Here is a 14,873-nt window from a genome sequence, read left to right as displayed (position 1 = left end):
CCTGTTTTTCTTCACATTTTCCATTATTTCTTCACTCCTAACAGTTGCAGCGTGATGTTATATACCCTAAAGCCTTCCTCGATAAATGGTCTTTTCAACACAAAAATAATTTTTCAATTCGAACCAGTACTTCCTGAGATTAGCGCGTTCAAACAAACTCTTCAGCTTTATAATATTAGTATACATAAAGTAGTTTGATAATTAACAAACTCACTACCATAATTAAAACTATTTTAAACAGACAGGCCAGTTAGCTTAGCAGAGCTGATTTTTTTTTTCAATTAAATTAACTCGTTTTAGTGTAAAGAACATTTACTGACTCAAAAAAAAATACAGTGCGCTTAACTAAGAGCAATACATTTCGAGTAAAGAAATCAAACGTAGTAAAAAAACATTCTGCATATTATATCATTATATGCACTTGGGCAAAGGTTTTCAGCCCCATATTTAGAAGCCAGACCACGTGATTCAACTGACCAACATAAGGGCGGCAATGAAGTTGCATCGTCAAATGAGTATTCAGTCCGCACTTCGCGTTTCCTTTGCTTACTTGGAGTAAGCTTCCGAAATATATCGATTATTCGATATAAATGTGACACAATGTATTGTGTAATCGAGAAAGTGGACTATTGTAATTCATTAGTTACATTGAGTTGCGCGGATGTGCTGCGCATTCGGAGCGTCCTGTCAGCGACGAGAACCCATCAATCATTGTAATAAGGCGCAGAGCATAGCTCGCCCACCGTAAACTTCCGTGCTCTGTGTAATAAGCAGTGGTCACAATGGCTGGCGGACAGCTTGCAGTAGCTAGAACGATAAATATAATAATTTAGTTGACCCCCGCGTTTCTGATTGGCTATGTTATAGGGATAACCCTTACAAAAACCGTTCTAAAATTATATACTTAAATCAATATTGGTAATCTTACATTACTAAGTGACGGTTTCACAGCCAAAGTGAAGCCAAAACTACTGAGCATAGAAAGCTAAATTGCCATTGGCTTCCTATGGACAGAGGTTTCTAGGGTAGCATTAAGAGAGGATATCCTTATCTGGGAATGAGAAATAAACAGATTTTCGCTAAACACTGGCGGAGCTGCACCCATATGTAATAGATTAGCAGATAAAATAGGTCCATCTAGGTAATACTTCTCTCTATTTGAATCTCAATTCCATCATTAAGCCTTACAGCTGCAATGAACGTGGTCTTTTAGACTCAAGACTGTTGACTACGTCTACCCCGTAAAGGATAAAGACACGATTTTATGTATGTAAAAATGTATAGGTATTGAATCAAACTATATCACAGAACAGACCAGCCACTTTGGCAATGAATAAAACTGCTCATGCATCTGCTATGATAAAACCATTTTCAGTATTTCCGTTGCGTGTGCAAGTGAGTGGCTCGCGTGGCTCGGGTTATGTAAACTCAAATTTACACGCACTATTGAAACTTCCACATTCAAGTCGTTATAACTGCGACTGACTTGAATAATTGCAAACTGTTGTCGGAATTAAAAACTGCGACCGTTTTAATTATAAGGAGTTTATTCCGATTGCATTAAAATCACATTTGCAATTCTTTTTAGCAAGTTCAACAATCATTAACAGTTCCTATACAAAAACCAAAATCAGCTGTTTACAATATAGAATGTATTAAATTTGTTTTTCATCAAACGCTAAACTGATTTATGTGTAGATTATATCTGTGTGCCGTGTGGTTCCAAGAACCAATACAAAAAAAGAAGAGAACAACTCCATCCCTTTCCCATGGATGTCGTAAATGGCGACTAAGGGATAGGCTTTTAAACTTGGATTGCTTCTTTAAGGCGAAAATGAAGTTATATCTGTAAGGATGTCTTATAAATGATCCTGATTATAGTTATTATAGTACAATTTTATTTACATGTTAAGTGCAAACAGGTTTCGCATAACAAGTAGATCTTCATAATTGTATTATAACATCATGTTTTATTGTCACATATTTTGAGCTTATAAAGATAACGATTATTACCGATATTTTTTTTTTTACAGTTAACGGACATAGTGAACGCTATGTCGTCACGGGGTGAGCTGCCCCTCGAGCTGGCTCTGCGCGGGCGCAGCGCGTCAATAGCGACGACTCTCCTGCAGCACTGCGCAGACGCAGATGCACGCGGCCCCAGGGGACGCACGCTGCTGCACCGCGCCGTTGACTCTAGGGACGCCTACTCAGCTAAGTTCTTGGTCGAGAATGGAGCTGACCCCAATTTATTGACCAAGTGAGTACTTCTATATCTTTCATTGGTTTTGTGTAGTTGGGCAGCTCCTACCCTGAAAATAATATAAAACCAGCCGATGGTTCGCTCAAATAAATTAAAACTGTACTTTTTTACAGATGCACGATCTATATCTGTTCCCTTGACTCATGCAAAAGTGAATTTTAAGAAAATTGGTTCATAAAAGTGTCAAAAAACAAAAGTTTTTACACCTTACTGCCGTTGCAATTTTAGGGTTTCTTTTTTCTCACAACCTTGAATTAAATGGTATTTCATCGAAAATAGCCCTTGCAAAATGTCAAGGACAAATCTATAATTTCACTTCAGCCCGCACTCCGCTTAAAATAACTTTACATTTTATGAGTAAACTCTTAACTTCAACGAAGGTTCCAGTTTCCCTCTCAGTGAGCATACATCCGCTAGGGAAGGTCAACTGCCTCCGAAGCCGACCACAGTATTTTTATAACTACGAGCATGAACTTACCACAATCACCACATAACACATTTTGTGGTTGTTTTTATGCTATAAAAATATATTTATTGGTTACTGTAGTAAAATGCTTATTTTCATACTATATTAATAAAGTAATACTTTTTTTCCGGAGAGGAAGTCACAGACCCTTGACTTGACCTATCACCAGAACTTCCCCGATTTGATCACGGTGCAGTCATCGAGACACAATGTGTCACTATTATTTTTATAGAGAAGAAGGTGACACAGCTCTTCACTTGATAGCAGCCCTAACAACCAGTTCGTGCGATGAAGACACCATGGAACAGATGGCGCAGATCGCTGAGACCATGGTCGAGAAAGGAGCGGACATCAACCGACAAAATAGGAAAGGATTGTAAGTGTTATAGCTAATATGCAAATAGGCAACAAATATTCACTGCTACTAAGTACTAAAAGTCTTGCAAAAGAACAAAAAATTACGAAGCCCAAACCCGTCCCTCACAATATTTAAAAGTATATGAACATGTAACATCGGGTTTCGATTGTATGTAAATTGTATAGAAAATAGAAATTTATGAACATGACAGTAGGCTTTGTTTACTTAACTAATTTTTAACATAAGTTAGTTGACTTTCGAATTGAAATCCACGTTATTTCTAGCACACCCCTACATCAAGCTGTCATCGCAAGAAACCAAAGGATATTCGACTTGCTACTAAAACAAGAGAATTTGGATACGAATTTACGTACGCTTTCAGAAGAGCACCCGGCCCTTTACTACGCGCTCGTAGACGATAGACGCGCTTCGATATCTTCCAGCGAAACTTTAGTAATGAATGGGTCTAACCCCTTCGATACGCCCGTCACGAATAAGAATGCATTTACAGAAGACCCTGAAGATAAGACTGAAAATATAATCGAGAGAGGCTTTGCCGCTAAACTGTTGGCGAAAGGGTGTCAACCGAACCCATTGTATTCGGGGTCCGGTGATAGTCTTTTGCACATTCTGGCGCTTGGATGGTTCGAGGTAAATATATTTTAATTTTTTTTTTGTAACAAATGCAACTTTTGTGAGATATTTGATTGTTTACAGTTAAAATGAAGATCGGAGAACGCTCCACTCGACACCAGTGACAAAATACTAAGATCTTTTAATATATTAAAAAAAGAAGCGGTTTTATAAGAAAAATTTAGATATCTTTGGTGTTAGAAGTAAACAGCCAGTGCTATCATTATAAACCAACGTTTTCTTAATAATTACTAAACTCCATATATATAGCTACTCGTTATAAACAATTAGATAAAACCAATACCGACACATATAACAAACAAATTAATCTGATCACGCACAGAGAGCTAGTAATTTACAGATACAAAAAGTAACAACTATAATTCGTCTATTATTCACTATTAGCCAATGAATTCCAAGTAGGTCATTGCAGATCGAGGTGACTTATTACAGAAATAATTGGGTTCTGTTATCGAGTACGGTCATTGGCACTTCGAGCGTGACAATATTGATTTGAAAGCTGTGCAACCATAAAATTTAAGAACTGTACGGTCTGATCTATCGACCACTGTACAAGTGATAATAGACAATGGATGTCGTAAGGCGCGCTCTCAAAAGAATTAGCTTTTCGTTTTGAAAGTTTGAAACTTATTGTGAAGGTCACCGTAAGCGGCACAGTGCACGCCAAGGATAACTGCTCTTCAAAATTGCATGTACTTTCATTTCTGCACAGCTTGCATTATGTGTCTTATCCATTTAATTAAACCACCGTTTATGTTCCTGTTACCTTATAATATACTTTTTTATCTTATCGTATTCCTAACGCAATATTGTGATTTAAGTAGTTGTTGTGCAAGATTTGCAAACTGCTCAAAACTAGGTCGTTCTGCGGATTTGGATAAAAACACTTCATGAACTTTTATCAAAATCGGTCAATTATTTAGCTTATTGCTTAGACTAAAACCTCCAGCATTCTTAATCTGAGGCTTATTGAATAAGTCCTGATAACAGAAAAATATTGTCTGTTATTTATTTAGTATACATAACTGTAGTTTATTTTATGGTGAATGAGGTGATGTATGTAAAAATGATGGTGTGAGTGTAATATGTTCTAGTTGTTTTTTTTATTTTTATTTATCAGCGATGGTCACTATCCCCTATCTATCTTTACTATCCCATGGTATCAAAAGCAATAGGTAAGTAGTAGGCGTAGAGTGTATAAATTCAAATAAAATTTTATCAAAAATATCAATTTATAGGACTCTGCAGTATTCCTTACAACGCACCTGAACGGGGAAGTGAACCACACGAACGAAGCCGGTCTGACGGCGTTACATACCGCGTGTGCCAACGGACTAGCGCGGCTCACCACTGCGTTGTTGGAACATGGAGCGCGACCAAACATACAGACAGCTTATGGAGAGCAAGAAGATACAGTGTACAGGTAAGGTAAAAGAAAAAAAAATATATGAGATGAGGTATTAGTAAATAATACATATCGTCACGTCTATATCCCTTGCGGGGTAGACAGAGCCAACAGTCTTGAAAAGACTGAATGGCCACTTTCAGCTATTTGGCTTAATGATAGAATTGAGATTCAAATAGTGACAGGTTGCTAGCCTGTCGCCTAAAAGAAGAATCTCAAGTTTATAAGCCTATCCCTTCGACATCCATGGGAAAGAGGTGGAGCGGTCCTATTCTTTTTAGTATTGGTGCCGGGAACCACACGGCGAAATAGTAAATAGTCTTTTTAACTTTGCCGTGTTATAAGGTTTCTTTCTCCCACAGGCGATTGGTCGAAAGAGGAGAATTTCCATCCTTGTGCCGCTTTAACTTATCCTGGTTCTCATATCTAACATATTTGCAGACAAACTCCCCTGCACCTGGCCGTGTACAACAACCACGAGGGAGCAGTGATGGCCATCCTCTCGCATCGTAAGCTGGTGGAGAAAGGGGACTTTCCATCGGCCGACCGCTCCAATGCGCCTCTACTGCCGAACCTCAATCTGAAGAACTCTGAAGGAGACACGCCTGTCAGTCTCGCACTTTCCGAGGGTAAATTGACTGAACAATTGTTTTTGTGGCGTCATCTTTGTGGTACAATATTTCTATAAATTATATAAGTAAATATGAGAGAGGTTAAATCTACGTAAACAAAAAAATGTATTTTTAATTGCAGGTCACAAGCACCTAATAGCGCCGCTCGTTGAATGCGGAGCGGATCCTAACATTCGCAACGGCAAAGGCTTCACATTGCTGCACCAAGCGATTGTCGAGGAGGACTCCAAGACCGCCATATATCTTCTAGACCATGGAGCCGATATGAATGCGCTGTGAGTATTTCTCTTATCATTTTGCCTCGTTGATAGCAATTTCGGCTATCCTATCCACCAACTTGTTGTACCAATTTTCCGACTGTATGATTGGATTGAGTATTTATTTATAATTCCATTAGTGCACCAGTTCTTAACCTTATTGTGGGTGGAGTCCTGCAATTTAAAGCTCTCGGGTTTTATAAAGACGGCATGCAAATGTACTTTCCTGCAAAAATATTTGGATAAGGTTTTATGGTCGGCTCTCAAAACGGGTTGATGTCAAGCAGTCCTGTGTTATATTTATTTTTACTACGTGTACTATGCGTTTGTTATTTACTCGATTTCACTTACTGTTTTTTTACATAAGATCTTAACCTAATAATATTAGTGTTTCGTTTCACGAGGGGTGTCGTCCAAACAAGCAATATTTCAGAAATTTACTCTTAAAATTTTTAATTGTTTCTCACTATGAAATTTTGATTTGGTACACTTGTGGCTATAAGATAATAGAGAAAATATTGTTCTTTTTTTATTAAACAGTACGGAGGCCGGCGAAACCCCGCTACAGCTAGCAATCCATTGCCGCCTCGGCCTCGTAGTGGAAGCTCTCTGTGTACGAGGAGTAGACATGAGCCGGCTGGACGCCAACGGAGTGCCGCCGCTGTGGGCCGCGCTCGACTCCGGACAGGAGGAAGTGGCCAGTGTGAGTGTTACCATACAGCTCAGTGCAATACAACCTCGTAGTGTGGAGGCTCTAATCGAATAGGTTAGACAACGTTGGCGACTTATTCGATGAAGATATTGCCTTATCATCCCGATCTAGGATGAAATTCCCATTACATTTCATAGGTGTCACCGTCTAAGTTTTATTTTTATATGGATCTCTGACTTTTATCTTACTTGTGCTTTTCTCTGAGCTGTGCTTCCGCCACTTTAAATTTTTTTACGTTTTAAGTGACTGACAAAAAAAACGCATAAAATAAACGGAAGAAAATTAATAAAACTAGTTTTATTTTATATATATTTGTAGATTTTGGTGAGAAACGGCGCGGACGCGGATTGTTGGGGCCCCGGTCCCGACGGCTGTCTGCAGACACTGTTACACAAGTAAGATTCATGTTTTATTTCAACTTATTTTTTGTCTTTAGAAGAAATACTTTATTTTCCGTTTATATATATCAGAAGAAAAAAATAAAATAATTTAATGAAAATGCCTTTAATCCCACTAACTTCGAACCCCTTCAGTTTCAATGCCGGGCTAATTACTAGAAGAATTTTTTTGTAGATTTCAAGCTCTTACGATAGAAAATACAAATCTTATCTAAATCCAATAAGAGGGCGCGCCACTCGATGGGAATAAGTAAGATAAGTGTACACAATTAATTATTCTTTTCAGAGCTATAGACGAAAACAAAGAAGTACTAGCCACGTTCCTGATCCGCTCGGGCTGCGACGTGGAGTCCCCGCGGCGCGCCGGGCCCGCGGGCGAGGGCGGGGACGTGGTCGCCGAGAGCCACTCCCCCCTCCACCTGTGCTGCCAGTGGGGGCTCACTGACGTCATACAGGTATATTGAATCGAGAATCCGGCTTTACATACAATATTCGTGTTACAAGGAAAATTTAATGATCTAGTGCACCGTAGATTTGCCCGTTTAACCGATGTAAAAAGATGTAATTCAATTAGCGCCATCTATTGGAATATGTTACAAAAATAGTTAAACTTTTGCCAGTAGATGGCGGTTAAATTTATCGACGGTCGTTGGTCAAACAACACAGTGTCCAACCAATTCATCCACTTATAAATGCGAATGTTTTTAAGTATTAAGAATGTCTTTTGTTGTGACACTATGTTCATTACACAGCTATTTAACCGCGGAAGCTTATCGGACAATCAGAATTTTACACTTATGATATAAGTCTGGTTTTGTGATGTTTTTGATTTATTTTGTACCTATTTCAATACAATGCTTCTTGTCAATTTACAGACACTGCTAGAACACGGCGCAAACATAAATTCCAAAGACGCGGAAGGCAAAACTCCTCTGCACATAGCTATCGAGAATCAGCACGCGGCGATAATTTCTCTTCTTCTATCGCATCCGGGCATTGACCTCTCGGCAAGAGACAATAAGGGCGTATCTCCATTTGCAGCCGCCTTAACAGCGAGAAATAATAAGGCGGCACAGTCTATATTGGAGAAGAATCCTTCGGCTGCGGAACAAGTAAATAAATCTTATTGTAATAGCAATAAAGTACATATTTTCCTTCTTAGTCTACTTCTTTAGCATCCGGGCATTGACCTCTTGGCGAGGGACAATACTGGTAAGTGTTTGTAAGTATGTGAGGATGTTTGTTTGTAAGTATGTGAGGATGTTTGTTACTCAATCACGCAAATTCTACTGAACAGATTTCGATGTGATTTGGTTTACAGGATAATTACTACCCCAAAATTCTTACAGAAGCGAGGCTCCGGGGCGCAAATAGTGTTCGAAGTACTATTTTTTTTGTCAATTTTATACTTTACTAGCTTGTTTGATTGAGGGTCTATTCTGTTTATAGAGAACTATCAATAAATTAGAACGAATTAAAGTATTATATATAAATCTATTTTTAATTCGACAATAGTGACAATAAAATATTACTTTAATAAAAAGTGATTAAACAACAACAACCGATCTTAATAAATACTACCACTTATTTAATGCCGGCTACAGATTATTGCCGCGAAGGTCTGCGAATAAGAGGCAAAAGTTTTGCCCTAAATTCACGGCGAGAATTTGCGCTGTGAATTCATATTTCCATTCACCTCATTAAATAATTAATCAACCGAACTAGTATCAAAATAAAAAATCACAAACAAAAAATAAAACAAAGCGACTCCACAACTTTATATTCCTAGGCGAGCATCATGAAGCGCGGCGACAAAACTATATTTGTTTCGTTTACTCTTTAATATTTGTTGACCGCAAGAAAGAGATAGGCGCGGATAGTGCTAAATGCCGAGTACCGTTAAGTTTTAAATATTTAATAAAATGATTTGATAGAAAACCAACAGCTAACTTATACTATTAAGTGCGATTACTTTAAAACTGAATTGGACTAACATGAAATAGGAAACGCCATCCTTTTTGAGCGCAATTCTTGGACAATTTTTACACTTTTTAACAGAGCACTTCGTCATTGTGCGACGTTGTCACTCGTGGACGGACGAAACGAGACTAGCCGAGAACTTTACTCACTTGAGCGTTGAGTAGAGTTTTGCCGCGGACACTTTTTTTTTAGCGGGATTGTGAGTCTAGTTGTTTATAGTACGTCAATGGTTACAACCGATAGATAGGTTTTGTTCTTTTTTTTATGTAAAATGTTTCTAGCATGAACCGATTTCGATGGAATTTATTCATACAGGTTGACCGCAAAGGCCGCAACTTCCTTCACGTGGCGATCCAAACAGGCGACATGGAGAGCGTCATGTTCCTTCTCTCAGTGGAAGTTGACGTCAATTCTCGTGTTCAAGATGCGACCCTAGCTCCACCGTTGCATCTAGCGGCCGCCGCCGGAAACGAAGTGCTATTGAGAACTTTGTTATTGGCTGGAGCGAGGCCCAATGATCGGGACGCGCATAAGTATGTATTAAAAATCGTAAATGTTCCTTCAGGTTTAGCTCCGATTGTGTCCTTACTCTTGTAGTGGAGTCTGGGGCGTGCCGATGACTACGATATGCTATTGGGTGTGTCAAGTTTTTACACGAACTGTCTTCTGCTGGCTTACTATTACGTATTCTTGCGATTTTTGCCCTCATCGTAGAGCATCTGTTAGTAATCAAACCAATATTTGTACCTACTCAGGAGTGATAGTACATGGCCGCGGTATAGGATTTGAGCTTATATCCTTTCCTGTGCATCACGCTTTTTAAACGAGCATCTCAACAGTTTGACCATATGTAACCAGTATCTTTACGTGAGAAGACTATAACCGTGCGTCCCCGTGCGCAGACGCACAGCTCTGCACGTGGCGGCGGGCGGCGGGCACGCGGCGATCGTGTCGGCGCTGGCGGGCGGCGGCGCGGAGAGCGGCGCGGCGGACGCGGCGGGCGACAGCGCGCTGCACGTGGCGGCGCGCGAGGGGCACGCGGCCGCCGTGCGCGCGCTGCTGGCCGACACCGACATCGACGCGGCCGCCGCCAACCTCAAGGGTCAGTGTGCCGCCGCGCTAACAAACACCGGCTACCAACGTGGATTAAAGAAATCGCTGCTTACTTGCTACATACATAACCAAATCTGGAACACGTCCATAGAAAATAGCACTAACAGAATGAAGGTACTCCATGCAAAAATTATAACATTCAAAGAGCATAAAAAGAGTATTAGAAGCTTATAGTCCTTATAGACAGACTTATTTCTCCAAGAAAGAAGCGTAATAATATGTTTGTACAATCTGACGGCCTCTGTGGCGCAGCGGTAGTGCGCTTGTCTGTGACACCGGAGGTCCTGGGTTCGAATCCCGGCCAGGGCATGATGAGAAACGAACTTACTCTAATTGGCCTGGGTCTTGGATGTTTATCTATATAAGTGTTTATTATAAAATATAGTATCGTTGAGTTAGTATCTCGTAACACAAGTTTCGAACTTACTTCGAGGCTAACTCAATCAGTGTAATTTGTCCCGTATATATTTATTTATTTATATTTAATCACCCTTTTCTCTCAGTGATAAAATTCTTTTTCTACAGGTCGCAATCCGTTACATGAGCTTTGTTGGTGTAGGAAGGACAACGCGGCAACAATATGCGAAATATTCCTCGAATCCATGCCGGATTATCCTATAAACAAGACTGATTTACAGGTAGTTTTTCTTTTTACTTGTAAATCGTAGCCGACCAAAACGAACAAGTATTACAAAGAAGACCGTATAGGTACTTTCCTGTATTGGTTCACTTTAATTAACCTTTTTGAAGTACCTGCTTATAATATACGAAAAAGCGAAGGTGAAGGGTACGCACATAAATAGAACTCGCACATAACTTATGAGAACGACGCCTTCCTTCTCCTGGCTTTAGTCCTCGGAATACGCTCACCATTCTGGAGAAGAGCAAGGGTGCGCCTTAGATCATGGAACTTGGATGGGATGAGTCAGGTTTTTACACGACCGACCAACCTAACCTCCTTAACCCTTGCATCTTCAACCCATATTGGATCATGGTTGGAACATGAAGTTGGCTGAATGTTTGAATTTCCTCGCCATGTTTTTTTTATGGCTTAGAGGGTTTATTTTATTTTCCTAGGGTAACACTCCACTGTTGCTGGCGTATATGAACGGGCAGGGAGCGATGTGCCGGGCGCTGGTGCGCGCCGGCGCATGTCTCGCGCAGGAGAACAAGGAGGGCATCTCCATATTTAACTACCAGGTAATATATTGAGTTGATTTTATTTTGAAACAACTTTTACACGTAATTTGACACACTATCAAGTGATAGACATTAATAGTCTTAAACATAGCTGTGTAATGGCTCTTTGATAAAATAAAATTCACTATTGTAGTTTGTCAATGTAATAATGTGTATTTGACATACCTATACATAAAGAATGAATCTAATTTGTGGTCAGACTGTGACTTGCTATTTAATATGAGTCAGGAACCTGTCTTTTGGAACTCATCACTACATAGTATAAAACAAAGTCGCTATTTTAGTCTGTTTGTCTGTATGCTTAAATCTTTAAAATTACGCAACGGATTTTGATGCGGTTTTTTGTAACAGGTAGAGTGATTCAAGAGGAAGGTTTTTATGTATAATTTTTTCCGAATTTTGCACCCGTGCGAAGCCGGGGCGGGCCGCTAGTATTAAATATAATAAATAATAAGTTTTAATCATGGTTTTGGCCATAGTAGCCAGAGCCATTCGTAAGTGTGTGCCATGTGGTTCCCGGCACCAATATAGTGCCGTGTGGTTCCTGGCACCAATACAGTGCCGTGTGGTTCCCGGCACCAATACAAAAAGAATAGAACTTCTCCATCTCTTTCCCATGGATGTCGTAAAAGGCGACTAAGGGATAGGCTTATAAACTTGGGATTATTTTAATCTCAACCAAGCAACTCAAACAAGCAACCTCTATTTGAATCTCAATTCTATCTTTAAACCAAATAGCTGAACGTGGCCATTCAGTCTTTCAAGACTGTTGGCTCTGTCTGCCCCGCAAGGGATATAGACGTGACGATATGTACATATATGTAATGTTATTCTGTAAGGTCGCAACAAGGCAACTCCTGCACCGGCTGCTAGACGCGCTGCCGGCGGAGGCGCCGTGGGCGGAGAGCGAGCTTTGCCAGGAGTGTGGCACCAAGTTCACGCTCACCATGAGGAAGCATCACTGGTAAAGTTCACATTATTGAATACACTGCTCGCTTTGCGATCTTCCGATTTGTATCAAAAATCCTACTGCTCAGTTTACAATTTGATGCTGGCGACGAGGAACTCATTAATTTTTGGTTTATGTATGGAGGATGCAATTTTATTGTTTCGCTCGTCGCAATGCCTGCAGACCAGATAATCTTACTTTTTTTTTTTACCAGAGCCAATAATAACCGTTGTGGTACATATATTAAATGACATTAAAATGATACTTTCATGGAAATTAACCATATATTTATCCAATCTTGCTATTAGTTTCTCTATATTTAATTGAAATATGTTTGCCACCAGCCGCCACTGCGGCCGCATGTTGTGCAACAAGTGTTCGAACCAGGACGTGCCGATCCTCAAGTTCGGGCTCAACAAGCCGCAGCGGGTCTGCGAGATCTGTTTCAACGTGCTGCAAGTCGGCGCTAGTTAGTGAAACTATGTTTATACTGAGTGGTGAGATTTGTATGAAGATTTTGGTAACGTTTTTACACTCGCCAGCAAGTCTGTACGGTTAATTGCAAGAGATTGTATTTGCTTCACTTTTTAGTAGACCTATGTTTAACAATGTGATAATTATGTATTGAGATTTTGTCAAATTTGTACACTCGCGAGCGAAGAAATATAGGTAGTTAATGCTCACCAGCAAGTGTGCACGATCTGATGCTGGCGGTTTTAATAAGAAGACCTATATTTACGTATAAAACGTCAAATTGGCATAGCCTGCACCAGTTAGCTAAACTATGTTTAAATTGTGATAATTTATATACGGAGATTTTGTCAACTTTTGAACACTCCTGAGCGAAGTAATATGTATTTGTTTGACGACGTTCTTATTATACCTATCTATGTTTAATTCTTATAATATCAGTCAAAGTTCGTAGTCCACCTGCTTAGAACATTTGGCCGGACCGCGGGTACTATTTCTTAATATGTATGAAGATTTGGTCAAAGCTTGTGAACATTTGCGAGCGGAGATACTTTAAGAGTGTGTACGATTTGATACTCGCCATTGTATTCGCTTTACGACGATCTTCATGTGACAAGTTTGGTACATGCGAGTAGAAATATACACGGATAAATGTGCTATTTAAAAGTAATGTCTGCTTTACCATTTTAACATCGGCGGGAAAATGGTTGATAGTCATAGGCAATTCAATTACAGCCAGGTTAAAAAATCTGTACTTTTGTACTATATGGGCTCAAAGCCAGCTTTTAACATATTGCTTATTAGTTACAAATAAGAATAGTCTCAATAAGGTTATATTCATAGATGGCAATATAATTCGGAGTATGCTTGTCGACAACAGAGATACAAAATATAGCAACATATTAAATATTAATTCATTGATTGGCTCAGCTAAAGAATTGTCAAATCATACAAGAAAACATATTTTCTACGGTTGCGATCATCCGATCGACTGTAGTGTTTGCCGGGAAAATACTATGTTAAAATCTATTCAGTTTTATTGCATGATAGTTGACTTACTACTTTATATTTTATTCAGCAGTCCAGTGTGACTATATACGCCGTACGCTGTTCACGCTAAGAGTAACATATAATTTCTTTTTATATATTTATTTACAATTATTATTACAATGTTTACAATAATTATTAAAAAAAAAATCAATAATTAAAAATCAGTCCTTAGTGCCTTAAGGTACTTATGGAATATGTATTGTTCTTTAAAGCCATCCACTACTTTAGTATAATAATACTAAGGCTTCAAAAAGTTAGTGCCTCAAGTTTCCCATTTTAGATGCTAATCATAAATAGATATAAAAAGAAGGCTTTGTTAGGGAGCTGTAGAATAATTATAATATATGCCGAGATTCCCGGTAGAGTATGAAGTACTAATGCTTATAAATATCCCAAGGTGTCATGCAGGCAACTGACAATAATGGGCTATATGAAGGCAATAATTTTGGATTTAATTTAATTTTGGACTGCTGTAGTAAAAAAGCAAAGAGTGGCGTTAGAATTGTTTTTCTGTTTTATGTCAATTTTTCAAATATTTAGAAGATTAATTAGTACTAAGATTTTTGTAATATTATTGAATAGGTATGTATTAAATTTTAGATGTAAGCAACCAAAAATGCAAAATACAGATTTTTAATAAGTTTCGAATGTTTTATAATCACGAAAGCTATAGCGTAAATGAATAATTATTACCATCGTCAATATATTACAGTAGAAGTAAAGTTTTTTTCTCAAATATCACTCATTTGTCTGTATGGGTGAAAAGTTTCAAGTTGTTAAACAATAATCATGTTCATGATGTCAAACAATAATCTTATTACTACGCTTTTTTATTTATTATATACATGCATTTAGTACGCTTATTATTACTTCTATAAATTATATTTTACAGGGACAAATAAATGATGCCTACTTAAATACCTATTTAACCCTCCATTCATTAGGATTTATTTAAAAAATTCCTC

The 14,873-nt window shown here is 38.7% G+C and overlaps 1 protein-coding gene across 2 annotated transcripts in view; it reads left to right on the top strand.

Moving 5' to 3' along the window:
- LOC106134172 (rabankyrin-5) overlaps window positions 1–14,097 on the top strand; it is a 46,249-nt gene extending 32,152 nt beyond the window's left edge. For both annotated transcript variants that reach the window (XM_013334147.2, XM_060950555.1), the window contains 16 exons: window positions 2,034–2,260; window positions 2,962–3,105; window positions 3,372–3,738; window positions 4,980–5,164; window positions 5,588–5,775; window positions 5,900–6,053; window positions 6,576–6,738; window positions 7,066–7,142; window positions 7,432–7,600; window positions 8,021–8,257; window positions 9,441–9,658; window positions 10,028–10,227; window positions 10,764–10,876; window positions 11,316–11,438; window positions 12,278–12,402; window positions 12,732–14,097. In XM_013334147.2, coding sequence (XP_013189601.2) covers window positions 2,034–2,260; window positions 2,962–3,105; window positions 3,372–3,738; window positions 4,980–5,164; window positions 5,588–5,775; window positions 5,900–6,053; window positions 6,576–6,738; window positions 7,066–7,142; window positions 7,432–7,600; window positions 8,021–8,257; window positions 9,441–9,658; window positions 10,028–10,227; window positions 10,764–10,876; window positions 11,316–11,438; window positions 12,278–12,402; window positions 12,732–12,861 — 2,820 coding nt within the window. In that variant the 3' untranslated portion in view covers window positions 12,862–14,097. The remainder of the gene's footprint in view (window positions 1–2,033; window positions 2,261–2,961; window positions 3,106–3,371; window positions 3,739–4,979; window positions 5,165–5,587; window positions 5,776–5,899; window positions 6,054–6,575; window positions 6,739–7,065; window positions 7,143–7,431; window positions 7,601–8,020; window positions 8,258–9,440; window positions 9,659–10,027; window positions 10,228–10,763; window positions 10,877–11,315; window positions 11,439–12,277; window positions 12,403–12,731) is intronic.
- The last annotated feature ends 776 nt before the right edge of the window (window positions 14,098–14,873 follow it).

Source organism: Amyelois transitella, chromosome 22 (assembly GCF_032362555.1).
Source record: "Amyelois transitella isolate CPQ chromosome 22, ilAmyTran1.1, whole genome shotgun sequence".
NCBI classification, from domain to species: Eukaryota; Metazoa; Arthropoda; class Insecta; order Lepidoptera; family Pyralidae; genus Amyelois; species Amyelois transitella.
This window is presented reverse-complemented; position numbering and strand designations above follow the sequence as displayed.